General features: G+C 46.8%; 1 protein-coding gene across 3 annotated transcripts in view; it reads left to right on the top strand.

Annotated features, from left to right (window-relative positions):
- rno (PHD finger protein rhinoceros) overlaps nucleotides 1-17,885 on the top strand; it is a 50,605-nt gene that overhangs the window by 2,935 nt on the left and 29,785 nt on the right. For all 3 annotated transcript variants that reach the window (XM_077662834.1, XM_077662833.1, XM_077662832.1), the window contains exons 4-7: nucleotides 4,067-4,158; nucleotides 10,599-10,756; nucleotides 16,655-16,693; nucleotides 16,803-16,966. In XM_077662834.1, coding sequence (XP_077518960.1) covers nucleotides 4,067-4,158; nucleotides 10,599-10,756; nucleotides 16,655-16,693; nucleotides 16,803-16,966 — 453 coding nt within the window. The remainder of the gene's footprint in view (nucleotides 1-4,066; nucleotides 4,159-10,598; nucleotides 10,757-16,654; nucleotides 16,694-16,802; nucleotides 16,967-17,885) is intronic.

The following is a 17,885-nucleotide window of genomic DNA, read 5'->3' as shown; positions in this document are numbered from 1 at the left end:
CAGAGAAGCGAAAGAGGCCCGCTGCAAGCCGGGATTTACTTTGGTAATCCCATGGTATGGAGGTCACGCCAGAAATGCGCATGGCACAAACATTCACTGACAGCACCGGCGTTGACTTGCACGTCCTTGCTTGGCAGAAGTGGGGGAAACGGCACGCTACCGCAAAGTTGTCAGTGCGCGTCTATTTTGGGATTGGCTTTGTTGCCCTATCAAAAAGACAGATGATCCCCGGATAATTTTTCTTCTCTCGTGTTGAACTATCTTCTTGCTACGTGGTTCCTGTTCTCCAATGCATATTCAACCGCAGGCAAATTCAATCTTGCATCATAGCTTCTTCACCTTGCAGGCTGCATTATGTTGGGTGAGAAGAACGCATGATGTGCGCGAAGCCATGCGGATGCAATGCTGAAATCGAAACTTTCTAGAATATGACTGGACTGGATGTGGTGGCGGCACGCACTTAGTGCTGCCGCTGCATTCAGTCTTGTTGTGGCGAGATTATGGGATTCTGGCCCTAGGACAACATTTTTAAAATATAGTTGCAGTTTCAGCATAGTGCGATCTGCATTGCACTACCATGAACCACATCCGTGCTAAGCTATCTGCGCAGTGTGCTGGTGGCCCCGGGGAGTGCACACTTGCCCCTGTGCAGGCATAGTTGGGTTCTCGTGGAAGTGGATCATGGTAGTGGATCGCATGGTGCTAAAACTTTAATAACTTGATCATTTTTCTCTTTCACTTGTCGATTTTCTTTTCAAACAGTTACTGGAACAGCAAAAGGTTGCGAGTGGTGGCGTGTCATTTTGCTTCATATATGAGTCGCACTGACAAAAAAATTGTTTAAAAAATACAGCTTATACTCTAGAAAGTGTGCTATATATCTATGCCAAATGCTCACTTTTCTGGCCCAGAAGAGACTTTTGACTGCTTTAAAAGCTGCTCCAAAGTGACTTCATCCAATCACATGTCTGTTTGGCAAGTAAGGCCTTCACACAGCTTTAGGCAACTTTTGGATAATGTCTCAGCCGTACTGTGCACACTGTGTGCATAATTGTTTAGTTCTTTTTTTTTCTTGATTTTGAAAAAATCATTAAGCATGTGGTAGCTGTTATGAACATCTTTTCTTTCTGAGGATGCTTTAACTTTCGAGTAACTTACTTACCCACACTGAAATTTGCTAGTCAGTATGAGATGCTATGTTGCTATTGAAAATTGTTTTTTTTGTTTTGGGGAAAGGAAATGATGTGGCAACTGTCTCACATATCTTGGTGGGCTCCCTAACCGCAGGCTGTAGGGGAAGGGATAAAGGAGAGAGTGAAGGAAGAAAGAGGTGGCCTAGTGGAGGTCTCTGGAATAATTTCCATTACCCGGGGGTCTTTAACATGTGCTGACATTGCACAGCACATATCCCACAGCACACGTGCACCTTTTTTCCTATCACTGCTCGCGCGCCGCCGCGGAAACCCTGCTGAAACCGAAGCCCGGCCTTTTGGGAACATGTCAGTTTAACCCATCAGATGACAGTAAATGACGGCTTTCCCACTTTTGGCAGTATGTAATGGTGGATAGTGTGCTACCATAACTAGAGAATCTCCATACCCATCCATCTTCCCACCCCCACCACCCCCCTTTTTTGTGTGTGTGACACCACCAGAGAAAGTGTAGTTGTGTTGAGTGTCCTTGTTCTATTTGTTTATGATAGTGTGAGCTTTTATTTCGAAAGGATCTGACCATATGGGAGACCTTTTTGATCGGCCCACACATCCTTCCACATTTTACATGCGCACATTATCTTCCCATAAGCCGATTTTAGGTTGATGAGCCGGTGCCGGCACCCACATGATTAGAGCATCTGCTGCACCAAGCAGCCAAAGGTCTCCTCGATTTGGCTGCACTTTCTGCACCAATTCACGAGGTGCAGCACTTTCACACTCGATTTGACTTCGTGCTGCACGAGTTCTTCTGCACTAGCCTGCCGGCGAGTTCTCTTCTTGCGCAGGTAGTGCAAGGGACTTGGCGCATTCCGTAGCAGACGGCTCTGCGGCCATGCTTGTTTTATTGAGCGGCGTTGAGACAGCCGCGTACCCGTGATAGATGCGACATCTGCACCATGTCCTCGCCAAGCAACTGAAATTTCAGTGTGTGCGTGTGTGCGAGCGTGTCTATATGTGCGTAAGCGACTGGCTGGCTGGTGTACTGTGTACGAGTTCTCACCTTTCTGTCCAAGCTCACATTTTGCTTTGCACCATTGCTCTTTCGTGTGCAAATATTATTATTACACGCAGCATGATGGAGCGTTTGCATGAGAGGCAGATGTTGAGTTGTTTTTATTATGTGGGTGATTACAGCATTTGTATTGATTCGCTGCGGTTGACATCATCTGTCACTTATATATAGCGACTGACCTTGAGGTCGCCGTAAGCCCATGCCTTCGCCTGCCAGTCAGTCTTTGATAGTCGCTCCGCCGCCACCGTCTGCCGACAGTGAATGCTAGTTGTTGAGTTGAAAAAAGTCCAATATATCAGGCAACTCTTACGTTCTGTAATTGGTGGATAACCGCAGTCACTTTTCGGATAGAACGGCGACAGCCTGTATCACGCGTATACTCATAGGTCGTCTCTAGCGGAAGTCTGAAGAACCTCTTGAATTCAACATTTGTTGCATCTTGAAAATATTCAACTCTGTGACGACCTGCGCCACTTTGCACAATGCAAAGAGGGTGGTATCAAATTTCATAGCCGCTCCACGAGTGGGTGCACTACTTCGAATAAATGCACAGCGTTAAATAAAACTAGCATGATCCTGTCCGTATGTCAAACCATGCGACAAACACTAGCACAGGCTGCAGCAGACGCACGTTTCTGCACTTTTGCACTCGATTTGGCCGCTGCACCGAGAACACTAGTGTCAGGCTACACTCGCGCTGCAAGAACTGGCGCTGCACTGCAGTCATTTACAAGCTAAGCATTCTGCACATAGCCTGCATGCGTGCTGAAGGTTGATTGTGGTCATTTTTGAAGATGTCATTCTTGTCATCAGTTAGCACCACTCTGGTGTGGGTACTTCTGATGCTGATGAAATCGATTGGTACCCAACTCGACGCAAATCATGCATTGCTGCATGGCCAATTGTTCCTGAAGCGCTGTTGTAATTGTTGATCCCAGTTGAGGGATGCTACCGTTCTGCTCGGGAAACGTTTGTAGTGTCCCGTGCACTTTGCTCAGGCCGCAGCCAAAACTCGCTCTGCGTTGTTTTCGCGGATGCCAACTTTTTCGGTAGCGATGGGTGCCACGCACTGGGCACATTTCGGCCGCGGCCTGAGCGAAGTGTGAGGGGCGCTGCACATTGAAATGCGAGCCGAAAATGAAAGATGCGCAAGGATATTCTGTCAAAGCTATTCAATTTTAAAACAAATTTTTGTTTTATACAGTGCGGCTTGATTTCCAGAATTTGTGGCGATACTCTCAACATCATGCATCTGTGTCCACAATAGTGAATGAGCATGCAAGCCCAAACGCAGCACCTACATGCACTGGCCGGCTATGTGCTTGCGTTGTGACTTGCTGCAGCTGCAAAGCAGCCACAGAATTTTTCACTGAAAGGGTTTTTGTGCAGTTTCAATGCTTGATTACAAGCCCATTTGTCTGTAACCACTTCTACATCTCTATGTGCATGCAGCACCACCTGACGCCTAGCGGGCCAACTCATCAGCCAGGATCCGGTGGGAAAGTGTAGCAGCGTCGCATGCTGAGCATGCTGGAAACTTAAGTTCGGATTGGTCTTGATTGAAATCGGCATAACAGCCTGCGTGACAGTGGTTAATGCGTTCCTTGCCATAGTGTGCCTTGTCAGTGATGAGCACACAAATTGCCTGTTAGAGGAGAAAAAAAACAAGCTGCGCGAGGGGTTGGTTTTTGGGGTACTCTTGTACAGAGAATTTAGAGGGATGTCGCAATGAATTGTGTAACACGTTTGGAGGTGTATGTTCACATATGCACAGTTATCCTGCTTATTTTGTTTTCGGCTGGGTGCTTGTATTTATGGTCAAACTTTCTTCTGTTTCCAGTGTCTTCGTCAAAGAGCATTCTGCCACCATTGCCTGTGCCACCCATGTCTAAGATCTACAACAGCTCCTACCGAAGCAACAAACCAGCCGAAGTAAGGGGCACGTCTGCTTCCACAGGCAGCATTTTGCCAATCTATGGCTGATCCTGCCTGCTAAATGTTGTATTTCTTGCGCTTAAGGAGTGTGCCTGGTCTTGAAAGAAAAATTTTATCAACGAAGTCACAGTTGAGAAATCTTCAGGGAACATGTATTTTTGTGTGCTGATTCTAAATATGTCATTAATGTAAAGCAATTCCTTGAGCACTTACGTAACTGTTACGCAGGTATTTTATATTAGAGCTTTGAAGAAAATTTGCTGCTAAAAACTTGCTGAAATGTATGCCACTGGCTTCTCTTGACACCAAGGAATGCAATAAAGGTAAAATTGTCTTCCTGCCTATCATAGAACTTAAGTTATAGGGTTTCGAAGCTGTCGATTCAGAAGTGCGAAGAAAAGTGCGTATTCCTGTTTCTGAACTGGCGGCTTCAGTACCCTATAACTCATTCTATGATAGCCAGGATGATAAATTTACCCTTATTGCATTCCTTAGTATCAAGAGAACCCAATGGCATACATTTCAACAAGTTTCCCACTGCAAATTTTCTTCAAAGATCTTCATAAAATACCTGCATATAAATTACACAAGTGCTCAAAAAATTGTTTTAGAATCAGCACACAAAAATACATGTTCCCTAAAAATTGAATATTTATGAATACATTAATAAAATTTTTTTTCAAGACCAGGTCCCCCCCCCCCCCCCCTAAAGGGCATGAGCACGAAATGTTGGTCATGTTTATATTCATTTATAATTTATACTATTTCTTGTGAACACGTGGGCACAAGAATAAAACGTCCAATGTGTGGTACACAATTTAACATGCCATTTCTGCCTTGGGTGTGTTGGTGCCAGTTATTGCTCGCAAAGAGTTTTGTGTGGAGCATCAGTGAAGAATATCATGTGTATTCAAAAATCTCGCAGGCTTACGAAACTATAAAAAAAAAAGAGGTGCCTTGGTCGGTCTATTCCTACGGGGGCTCGTCTGGTTGTCGCCATCAATGAGTCGGAAAGGGACTCTTGAACATGCTGTTACTCAGACCACATCACTGGTACCAAGTGTTCTGGAGCACAGACAAGCTGAGTCTAAAGTGGTGCAGTGCAATCGGAAAAGGCTGCTGCTGCTAGGTGGTAGCTCCGAAAAGTGGTGCAGTGCAATTGGAAAAGACTGCTGCTGCTAGGTGGTAGCTCCGTACTGCTGTCGAGCTGAAAGAGCAGCTGTGCAACTTAGTTGTAACGCCTAGACACAAGCAAAGCAACAGTGAGACTGCATCACGTTTGCAAATGCTGAAATACCTTTGTATGGGCTATATTTTGTACCAGTGTCATATCCTTCGATTGGAGGTTGAAACTTCATGTTAATTTTTGTTTTGTCTGTGATCAGTATTTGTAAAATAAAAATCAGATGTTTCTTGAGGGTCGCCTGTAATTTTTACCCACAGGGATATAAAAGACTCCAGGACATGCGAAAAGCCTTCCAGATGCTTAAGTTCCATGTCTGCCAATGACCGCCTGATTTCATTGGCATGCATTACGGTTCGAAAGTTACTTTCGCCTCCACAAGTGCACTCTCAAACCACTGGCTAACAACAGAGATACTGGCTTCAGTTGCCACTCACACATCGTTGAGACATTTGTCCCGAATAGTAAATCAGGAAGTACCGTATTTACACGATTGTAAGTCGACCCCCCCCCAATCGCATGTCCGAAAAAAAAACACCGGTGGAGCGCTTCAAAAACGAAAATTTATTGCATAGATGGGCTATTCATCCTCACTTGAGTCATCTTCAGTGGTACTGCTGTCGTCGTCGCCGTCGTCGCCGCTGCGATCCCACAGCACATCGTCCTCCATGGAAAGCCCGCACTTCCTAAATGACCGCACCACGGCATCGCGTGGAACGGCCGCCCAAGCGAAAATCACACAGCCGCCAGGGCGGTTCTCTTCACGCACCCCGTTGGCGTAAGTTCCCGCCCTTCTGCCACCAGCCACTCGTTGTACTCACGCCGGAGCAAGTCCTTGAATGGCTTGTTAATGCCAACGTCTAGCGGCTGCAGCTGCCCCGTCAGACCGCCGGGAATCACCCGCATATCTGTATCTTCTTTTCGGAGCTCTGCCTTCACTTTCGCGGTAAGGTGGCCGCGAAATGAGTCCAGCACGAGGAGGTTCGGATTGCGATTTTTGAGGGATGCCCCTGGCCTCAAAAGCCACACCCGACGGTGCCAATCAATAACTAAGTCGTCCGTCATAAAGCTTTTTTCGTTCACTCGCACCTTTCGGGAACATTTTCTTTGGCATAGTTGTTCTTTTGAAGACGATATACGGTCGGCGCTTTGTGCCATCTGCCAAGCATGATAGCATAACAGTGAACCAAAGTTTCTCGTTTCCTGTCGTGAGAAGCTTAACCTCGCAAGCTCCCCTCACGCTCACTGTTGTGTTGCTTGTCATGTCGAAGTAGACGGGAGTCTGGTCCGCATTGCCGATTTGGCCGAACAGGTATCGCCGCGAGTCGCGGAGCTTGAGGTAGTGCCTATGGAAGGCAAGAACTCTCTCCTCGTAAGCAGCAGGCAGCTTCTGGCATACACTAGTACGCCGACGAAGAGAGAAGCCAGCCCTCTTCATAAATTTCGAAGTCCAAGCCCTGCTGGCTTTGAAGTCTGTTCGGAGTATTCCAGCTTCCGCAGCAAAGACCTGGGCTTGTTGCGTGATCATTTCGCATGTCACTGGAAGAGACCGATCACGTATTTCGGTGACGTACGCTGCAAGCTTGACCTCCAGCTTCAGAAAGCGTCCCGACTTCGGCCCGCGGAAACCTCTTCGCTTGGAGTCGCAATCGAAAATTTTGTCTCGCTGCTTGCGCCACTCCCGCACCAACCGTTCAGAAACGTCGGAACTTGCGGCCCGCCTCGCAGTTGTTGGTTTCTTCGGCGTAAATGATGGCCTCCCTCTTGAAAGCTGCAGTGAATGAGCGCCGAATGCTTTTTGAACCTGGAGAGCTCATGGCGAAGCACGCGGCCGGCAGTCGAGTCAAAAGCACCAACTGCAAGCACCACCAAACAAAGAGTGATCGGTGTCGGGTCGTTGGCTTTTCCAGCAAACATCGGCATTCCCCAGAAGCGCCGCTGTTACGTATCGCGCAACCAACTGAAATAGCGGCTCTTCCATCAGCTAGCGACACTCCCGGGCGCTGGCGCAGACTTTGCGATTTGAACAGCGGGAGAGTGGCCCTTCCCACGAGTGAAATGAAATGAAATTGGTTTTGGGGGAAAGGAAGTGGCGCAGTATTTGTCTCAAATATTGGCGGAAACCCAGTTGTAAGGGAAGAGATAAAGGAGGGAGTGAAAGAAGAAAGGACGAACGAGGTGCCGTAGTGAAGGGCTCCCGAATAATTTCAGCCACCTGGGGATCTTTAGCTTGCTGTACTGCCATCGCACAGCACACGGGCGCCTTTGCGTTTCGCTTCCATCGAAACGCTGCCGCCACGGTCGGGTTCTAACCCGGGTATCCTGTTCAGTAGCACTGAACCATCGCGGTGGGTAACGGTGTGCGCAGTAAAAATAAGAAATGAAAAATCGTGGCCAAAAAGCCCGCGGAATACCTGAATGCTACGCTTGGAGCCGTAGAGCAAACAAAAACTTCTAACATCGCAGTAGCGTCCCTGATAGATTGTTTTTCTTGCTTCTATTGGCAGTTCAAGGTTTCGTTTCAATTGTAAGTCGACCCCCCCCACTTCGGAATTTTAAATTTCAAAAAAAGGGTAGACTTACAATCGTGTAAACACGGTATGTGTTGTGTTTTCGTTCATTTCACGTCATTCTTGCACTTTTCCAGTGCAGGCCGGTATTGGCACGCACTCACCATCGAGAATAAATCCATCTGCTTAAATGTACACGATACAAAGACTAAAGCTTGAGGTAATCCTATGGTCTGAGTGTGCTTTTGGCTCTTTCTTGGTTGTTTTCAACTTAACTCAGCTTCAGTAATCCTTTCTCCGGGGGTTTTTCTGCTAACTTTTTCCCACTGCATAGCTTTATGAGCCTCTTGGCAACTGCTGCAGCTTGCGTGTATAAAGGCGAGCTATGGGACTTATATGGAATTTGTAATGTGACAGGTTAGAATAAACAAGAGATCGTTGAATTTCTGCACATTGCCATTGCAGCAGCCTATTTCTTGCTCACTGTTCGTCTTGCACTAGGGGACTAGGGCATTGCTAAGCCTTGCTCTCAAATGATCACAAAGGGGTGCTTAGATTCATTTCCGCTTACCATATTTACTCACATAATGAACCCACCGCCCTCTCCCCCAAGTTTGTCGTCAAGAATTTGCTTTTAGCGTGCTAGCACAAAAAAATTCTAAGGACGATTACGATTCTGCCTAATGTAGAATTTGAGCCCTGTCGGTGTCTCAGGTTCTGTAGGCTCATTATTTTGCTTTGCTGGGTTGTTTGCGCTTATGGCGACAATATTAATTTAATAGTAGTATTAGTTCAAGAAAACAAAGATGTGCAATGCACAGCTCGCGAGAATGTGCATATTAGCTCGATAGCAGTATTGCCGTATAAACGCGTGTGAGGGCCGCACCCACACTTTCCACGACCCACGCGGGAATAGCCTTCAAAATTCACGCGCACAGGCGCTTCCAGGTGCCGCCCATGGGTGGTGCCCCAGGCTGCAGGTCATCGTCATCATCGGCGTCAACTTTTCCTCCGCCACAAGCTCCAGCTTTTTGTGGCTGTCAAAGGCATGGAAATTGTAATACTTCACTGTAGTTGTGACTTTCGTGTGCTGCCGCTGAGCATTGCAATTTTAGCATGATGAGCAAGCACCTTAACAGCTACACGGCTGGGAGTTTGCTCTCGAACGCGGCTAGCATGCGGCGGGCAGGAAATTTCATGTGGCCTAGAAGTGCGTCCGACGGTGGTGAAACCAAAAGGATGCACTGAGGAACAAAAGCTGCAAAAAGCGCGCTTTCCGAGGCAGGCCGTGCAAGTTTCCAGAACTGGAAGAGCTGCTCTGCTATGTGATGGAACAATGGCTACGTGTTGGCAGCGAACGTGCTGCGTGACTTCTTGTGGGATGAGCGTGCAACTGAGCACAGCATCAGCTCGGAGTTGCAAGACTCTGCAAGTGACGATTGAATGCAGAATAAATGCAGCTCATTCCCTTATTGGTGTGTTATTACTTAAAAAAAAAAAAAGTGTTCGCACACCGCGTACATGGGCCAGGCCCCGAAAATTGACCCTTGAATCTGGAAAAAGAAGTGTGGCCCTTCATGTGTTTATGCGGCAGTTGAAGACGATGTGCAATGCACAGCGCGTCTGAATAATCGAGCTTTCGACGCCATAGGCTTGCATAGGCGTTTGGCGGGACACCGTTGACAGTCCGAATTTCTGAATTTCACATGTTGGCTGCTACACATTACAGTAAGCATGCACAGAACTGGCTTTAAGCCATGCACTCACTTCACAGTGGATAAGTCTGTGGTTGCATTTTCAATGGGGAGCTATATCAACCTTGACAGCATAGAAAGCTGGAAAGGTGTGTACATTTTTTTAATTATGGAGGCAAAAGACACTGGTCGTAGTTCGAAAACTGAAAATTGAGGCCATAATATCGTGAATGCAGAGAGCAAAGAAAAAATTGAAGTAGATATTGCTGTAGAGACACTGGCAAGATGTGGCACCGGTTTTGACAACATGCATTTGTTTACTTTTCTTTTTTCCTGTGTGGTAATGCTGCAAGGCTCTCTATAAGTTCCTTATTGACAGCAAGCACTTATGCATGTCCTTTTTTGTTTGTGTTGTATTTCTTGCCCATCTCAGTTACGGACAGAACAGGACAGTCTTTATTTGGTGGTATTTATACATATGCTCCCCACGTTGACGCCAAAGGAGGCAGGTTGAGCATACCAACTGATAAGGACTACACCTGTGCTTACACATCGTGGCACTCCAGACTAAGCAGCAGAGCACTAGCATAATTTTTGAGTAGCAAAATGAAATACTTCTCAGAATGAATGAATACCTACACACGACAATAGCAAATATAAAGGCACCGAAAAGAGGCTCCAATATTTGTGAAATCCAAAAAGTAACAGTCGAACCAAAATAATAAGCATTTTTCTCACATTGATGAAAAAGGATACTGCAAGAAAAAGGAAATTCAGTATATTTTCTTGAAGAGAAAGGCTTCGGGCAAGGTTAAACAATTGCTACTAAAAATGGGTGCAAATTGTGTTGCATAATTTGTTCAAGATGATGTTTTGGTCAAGATGATGAGGACATAAATGAGATTCCTTGTGAAGACTTGCATGCACATATGCAGCACATGCATGTGCTTAGATTTAACAAGTCGCTGGACTTATTGGCACTGGGATCATAGCTTGCCCATGTAGATGCTATGCAGATCATTCTCACACGATCTATGCGCACGTGCGCAGCTGTTCCGCAAGGATCTGATCAGTGCCATGAAGCTGCCGGATAGTGAGCCCCTGGAGTCGGACGACTACTGGCCCATCTCTGACGGATGGAAGCAAGAGTGGGAAAGGGGGGTCCAGGTCCCTGTTAATCCTGGGCACCTGCCGGAGCCTGCCGTCAAGTGAGTGATGACTCTTTGGCACATTTTGTTTCATTTGTGTCTTGTTTTGCCCGAAAACAGCTTGCAGCTGACTGGTGCAGTTGAATACCATAGCACTGAATCCAGAGTGGAGCATCGCAGATATTGTTTGCCAGTGGGAAACTCCATCTATGAATCCTTGAGGCTGCTGCTGTGTGAGGAGGCAGAATGATGTGGGAGTCACCTAAAAGTGAAGCACTGATTGTGGATATGTTGCATGGCCACGTACAGCCTGGGTACGCACAGCAGCCAGTCAGCCTAGCTAGCATATATGACCACCAGTTTCTCTTTTTTGCGCCGAAGGTGAGAGGAGGACCACATTAATGTTGGTACTCTGAAGACAAAAACCATAACAAAGGGGCATGGCGGTGGTGGTGTGAATTCTGTCTCCTTGCCACAATTTTCGACAACCACATATAAAAAAAATACTTTCCTAAATTTGTACTGTATATTGCACTATAATTATTTGCCATAGGGCAGATGAAGACCTGATGGTTTGCAAAAAAATAAATTGACAAACTGAAAGTTTTGACCATGTTTACCATTTTATTTGCCACATCTCCCCTAAGTACTTCACAGTCATGGATGACCGACTGGCTTATGACCTTCACTCTAAATCACTTGGTCAAAAAAACTTTTTGACTTTTTTTTTCATTACTCGTATATTTAGCACCTTATTGGTTATCTGTGGCTAAAAGTGGTCATGTGAATTGGCTTGTGATGTTTATGAAAGCTATGACACATTCTACTATGTAGTGTGTGCATGCAAGCAGAGTGGCTGTGGTAGCTTACATAGTTTTTTAGCTATCTGTGCCACTAGTTTTGTGGTTGCAAGTTTAAGGTAATGACATTTAGACAGTTTTGTGCTGCTAGAAAAGCAACATAGCTCTGTCAGTGCACTAGTATTTTTTTTGTGTGCTTACGGAGCTGAATCTCGATAATTGAAACTCTTGAGTGAATCAAAAGGTTGTTTGAATTGTGGAGAGGTCAAATTTAAGGGAAGCTGTATTTGGCTCTCTTTATTACATTACATGTGCTGTTGACAGGACAAAAGCAGTAGTTCATATAAACCAGAAGTTCGAATTTAAGTGCATTTGAATTAAAGAGGTTCCATTGTATAACGTGATTGGAGATGGTCACCAACTTTGGACCTCTAGCCTTCACAGTCATGGAGAGGTAATAGAGGGCAAAGATTGCATGAAGGTTATCCCTCTGCAAGCTATTAGGCAAGTCTTAAGTAAGTTCCTGATGAACTATGTGCAGTGTTTATTCGTATCACACCTTCCAACCATTTCTTAGAGGTCACGGTGAAATGTACCATATTTACTCTAATGTAACACAACCACAATTGTAACGCGAGGGTCGACTTCGGGCGTGCGACAGAAAAACTGAAAGAACCCGAATGTGACGCGAGGAACCGACATTGCACAGTTCTGAGGGTCAAAGACAACTTTATTGAAATACAGTAAAACCTCGTTAATTCGAAATCGCTTAATTCGAACTTCCGGTTAATTCGAACTGACGGCCGGGTCCCGGCAAAGCCCTGTGTATTTCAATGGGTCAAAGCTCCCGATAATTCGAATATGCCGGTATCCACGTCGGTTAATTCGAACTAGGCGCCGATGGCTGGCATTGCTCCTCGCATATAGAAGTCACCTCGTAGCAAATACAATGCGCTGAAAATTTAAAAAAAAGCAGAATGATGAGAAAAAAAATAAGCCAGCACGCATGTCAGCAAGCACGAGGTGAGACGTGAATTTCGTTGCCCGAACCAACCCTCCGGTGCATGCCGTAGCAGGTTTTCGCTGCCGGAGCGTCGAAGCATTGGCTTGTCTATTTTTGGCTGACGCGCGGTCACGCGGGTAGCCACCCTACCGCGGGCGCCGCCTATGCTCCGGCCACGGTCGCTCCGGCGCAAGCCGTTGCAGGTTTCCGCTGCGCCGAGGCAGTCGTGACCGTTTGCTGTGCTGCAGCCTATGGACCTAGGGGTTATTAAAAACCTCAAAACACTGTACAGGCGCCACCTCCTAGAGCGGATTCTTGTGTGTATGGACAGCGGCAAATCGTACGACGTCAATCTCCTCGGAGCCTGCCACATGCTGGCAACATCGTGGAATGCTGTCAAGGCGGACACAGTCGCGAACTGTTATCGAAAGTGCGGCTTCATTGAAGGCCCAGAAGCCTGCAGCACGGCAGAGCTGGATGCTCAGTGTGATGACTCCGTCGCGCTGCACCTTGCCTACGCTGCTTTATCGGAGGGTGTTGACTTCCAGAGCTTCGTAGACGTTGACAGCGGCGTGGAAATATCGGGGTCGTTAAGCGATGCCGAGATTATTGAAGCGGCCTGCGGTGACCAGATGCCGCACAACTCCGGCGCGGCGAGCACAGCTGACAGCGACGACGAGTCCGACGGAGGCGACGATCCATTGCCACCCCCGAGTGCATGTGAAACAGCGTCAGCACTCGATCTGGCTGCGCGCTACTTCTCCGCCGATGATAATTCGGACGCTGCGTTGGAGCTGTTGGGCAAGTTGCAGACGATGCTTGTCGAGTCACGGCAAAGAAAACGAAAACAAATGCGCATCACCGATTATTTTTCTCTTTGATATGCTTTGCCAATCTGATGTTAATAAACATGTTTTTGAAGCATAGTGTCATATTTAATCATTAAGCTTGCTGCTTACGTGAATGCATTTTGATGTTAGCTCCAACCGCATAAACAAATTAACTTTATTTCCTTCGACATTCGGGCTCTATGATTTTAATTCGCGCAATCGCCCGCCGCAAATGTGTAGTAGCGCGTAGTAAGAGATAACGATCTCAGATATGCCTGTTTTAGCTTCGGCCCGTGCTGCCGGGCGTGATGGCCGCTTTTTTTAGCACCCGCTCATTAATTCAAACTCCGCTTAATTCGAACAATTTTCCGGTCCCCCTCGAGTTCGAATTAACGAGGTTTTACTGTACAAGCGAAACAGGCATTCCTATACACCCTCATCCTCACGGCAGTTGTCGCCGCCACTGTCATCATCACAGCTTGACTCTTCTTTGTCACTAGCTGCCTCCCACAGCAGGTCGTCCTCGCTTCCGTCTAGAGCATTTGAAATTGAGCATTTCTTAAATGCGCGGTAGCCCAAATCATGAGGCAGCGCGTACCAGGCTGCTGAAACCCAGTGGGCAACGGTAGACGTGCTTGGGCATTTCAGCCTACCTGCAGGTGTTGTTGTTGATCCGCTTTCAATCCACTCCCAGTATAATTGTCGCAAGCGATCCTTGAGGGGCTTGATCATGCAGATGTCCAGAGGCTGGAGAATGGAGGTCATGCCAACCTGAATAACAACGAGATGCGTTCGGTCACGCTGTAGCTTTTGTTTGACGCTGGGTGTCAGGTGACCTCGGAAAGAGTCCAGAACCAATATTGCTTCCGGATGCAGCAATGCGCCTGGCCTTCGGTCCCACACGCTTTGAATCCAATCTATGACAAGATTCGAGTCCATCCAACCTTTTTCGTGACAGCGCACGATAACGTCTTTCGGGAAAGTTTCCTTCGGGATCGTCTTCCGGCGAAAAATTATGAATGGAGGGAGCTTGTGGCCGTCAGCCAAACATGCTAGCATAACGGTAATCTGATTTTTTTCGTTGCCTGTGCTTCTAAGGCAAACTTCATGCTCACCGGACTTGTGCACTGTTCTGGACATAGGCATGTCCAGATACACGGGGGTCTGGTCGGCATTGCCGATATGTCCAAGTGGCATTTTGCTAGAGCGGCGAAGATCGATGACGTAGCGCTGGAACTCTCGAAGTTTTGATTCGAAGTCCCCGGGCAGCTTCTGGCAAATAGAAGTTGTGCATCGAAGGGAGAACCCGGCCCTTCGCATAAACTTCCGCACCCAGCCTCGTGATGCCTTAAACTGATTTTGGGTCAAACCCGTGTCTCGCGCAAGCTCCTGTGCTTTGCACTGAAGCATTTCAATGCTTACTCCTAGTAGTCGGGAATGTTGCTCACTAATGAACTCTGCAAGGCAATGCTCCAACTCCGGGAAGCGGCCTTTCTTGGGCCCCCGACAGCCTTTTCGCAGGCTGTTGCAGTTCAACAATTCCTCGTGATGTTTCCTCCATCCCCTGATTGTCGATTCGTTGACGTCCAGACGTCTTGCAGCCGCTGAATTTCCCACTTTCTCAGCAAGCAGAATAGCGTTGCGCTTGAAGCCAGCTGTATACTGAGCGCGTGAGCACGCCTTTCCGCTTGAAGACAACTCGACCGTTTGATGGGGATAGGTATAAGACTCGAAGCACGGAACGCACAACTAAACGCACTGGCACCAAACACGAGAAAGAGCGAACAAAGCGCGCTGCTCCATGCCTTGCTGCCTGGTAGTCACGTGGCCACGTATTTGCATCAGTTGCAAGGATTAACAGACAGATGGCAGTGGGATTGCTCGCTCCTTTGCTGGCATCTTGGCGGCGATTGTGAGCGCTAAATGCCTCCGAGATGGCTGTTTCATTTTGCGGTCACGGAGGCCACACAACCTCACTACAGGTTGCGAGCATTCGTCAAGAGGTGGCGCCCTCTCATCGCGCCAGCAAGGTTTGAAATTAAACAACGGGGAATAGGGAGGCTAGCTCTGGGAGCACATGGCAATACACCAAATCAGGGGGTACAGGGTGATATGGGATGGGCGTCTTTCGAGAGCAGAGAGGCTAGCAGTAAGATAGCATTTGAGGAACGATTGAGAAAAATGGAGGAAAAGCAGTGGGCAAAGTTTTCAGATACCTGTATATAAAGAATGTTGACACGAAATGGAGAAAGCGAACTAGAAAATTGACAAGCAAATATCTGGACAGCAGTAAGGGGGCAAATCAGCAATTATCGGTTAAGAAAAAGGTTAAAGAAACAGAGAGAGCTCTGTGGAAAACAGGGATGCTGACGAAATCGGCACTGGGAACATAACGGACCTTTAAACAGGAAATTGTCAAAGAAAATATCTATGATAATTGTAGGGGAAGTTCTTTGTTATTTGAGGCCAGGACTGGAGTTTTGCAGACTAAGACATATAGAGTCAGGTACCACCACGAGATACACACGTGCATTGCGTGTGGAGAGGAGGAGGAAACGGCTGAACACTTGATACTTTCCTGTAAAGGGCTTCACCCTACAGTGGAAAGCAGCGGGGCTGATTTACCCAAGGCATTGGGGTTTAAGGATAATGAAGGGAAAGTAGATTTTAAGTGGGTAGAAGTAACCAAGCGCAGGTTATACGATTGGTGGCTAAAAGCAAGACAGGAGTAAAATTTCACAAGACATGGCTAGGTGGCTTGAGCCACCGCCCGATTTAAAGGGTTCAGCCGTATTCATCCATCCATCCATCCAGTGACTAGCTGGCGTCGACTCTTGTTGGCTTGTTCTCACTGGAGTCTTTTTTTTTTTTCTTTTTGCGTCTGCGATTAGGTTGCCGCTTTGACCTAGTAGTTGTGACCTGTGGTTCGCGTACTGGTTGACCGGCGAGTTGGAGTGCGTGATTTCGAATGACCGGTACGGTCAACGCACACGTTTGACACTTGAAATGATTTTAATAGTGTGCGTTTGGTGCTCTTCATAGCGTTTTTAAACCTAGTATTCGACTGTAATGCAGGGGGTGACATTTCCTTTCTACTTTCGGTAAAAAAACTCGCGTTAAATTCGAGTAAATACGGTAATGACTTCTGTAAAAATTGTGAAAGATCTCGGTGCTCAGTCGTCTCGCTGTGGAGTCGCGTTCAGTTTATTTTCAGTATAGTGAACCATCTCATTTGAAAATGTAAAATAACCTCCTTGTGCTCGCCTGTAGTTTTTCAAAGTTGCTCACACGAAATGACGTCATCATATTTGTGTTCCCTGTGCAGGGCCATCAAGAAAAAGAGCAAATCGAACGACTTCAAGCTGTAAGTTTTGTTTGCAGTGATAAAGATGGCATGGAAATTTGGAAAGCTTGCTGGCAGCTTTTTTACTGTGCTGAGCTCCCGATTTTTTTTTTATCTTCCTTGCCTGCAGACCTCTTAACAAGTTTCTGCGGCTGTCGCATGATGAGTTTTTCTCCAATGATCTCCACGTCCTGACCAATGTCAGCACCCTGGCTGAAAAGACCTGCCGCTATGACCTGGACTCCTTAGATCAGAACTGGCTTCGAGTATTCAATGAGGAGCGCAAGTCTCACGGTGAGCAAGTTGGTGCATCGCATGAGCACGGCCAGACTGGAGCGGCAGCGCGCTCACTTTACAGCCTGCGCACAGGGGTTTTTTTTCTATCTGCCACCGCTGCACAATCGTGGCGGTGTCGTCTTACCCCTCCTCCACGGACGGACCGGTCGCTTGTTTGGGAAGCATCTTGGTGCTTTTGCTGTGCAATCGCCGTTTTTAGAGCACCTCAGATTAGCTTAAAAATATGAAGGCTCATATGCCTGAGGCCTCAGGGCTGCATATGTTTTATGCATTCTCTAAGTAGTTGTTTTTTTATTAATTTGCAAGCAGGTATATAACAGCAGTTAGGTTTATTTTCACCAAAATGGTGCATCAAACTTGAGTGCACAGAGCACCCCAAGATCGTTTCTGACGCAGTGCTGAGCTATTCATATGTTAACACCTAACGAGGTAATGGGCGTGCCACAAGGCATCCTGGCAGCATCAGTCTTTGTTTTTTCTTGCTGAACAGGCTGAACGGCCCAAAGTGGCGGTAAATTGCCTGCCAGGAACATTGTTGATGACACTTTTAGAACTGAATGCTCAGTACCAGTAAGTGAACAACCACAGCAACAAGTAAGCAAACCATGCTCCAGGCTATCAAGGAAAAGGTATCTGCATAGGTTAATTGCAGGAAACATTTATTTACAGTATGCGCGCTATTCGAGGCATTAGCCTGTGTTGCAAATTGTCCCTACTTAAGGGGAGATGCGGCTCTTGAAATCATTAAAAAATTCTAAATAAATATTGCTAACAGAATGCAGTGCTGATATCATGTGGAATAAATTCTGTCCGAAAAAAAATGCAGTTTTTCTGCGAGCTAAAGCAGCTCCTATCCACCTTACAGATATGCAACTACAGTAACCGACCGATCTTCCGGACTGCACTAATTCGGACT

The sequence above is a fragment of the Amblyomma americanum genome, chromosome 4 (assembly GCF_052857255.1).
Source record: "Amblyomma americanum isolate KBUSLIRL-KWMA chromosome 4, ASM5285725v1, whole genome shotgun sequence".
In the NCBI taxonomy this organism is placed as follows: Eukaryota; Metazoa; Arthropoda; class Arachnida; order Ixodida; family Ixodidae; genus Amblyomma; species Amblyomma americanum.
Note: the sequence above shows the minus strand (reverse complement) of the source record. Positions and strands in the feature narration are given on the sequence as shown.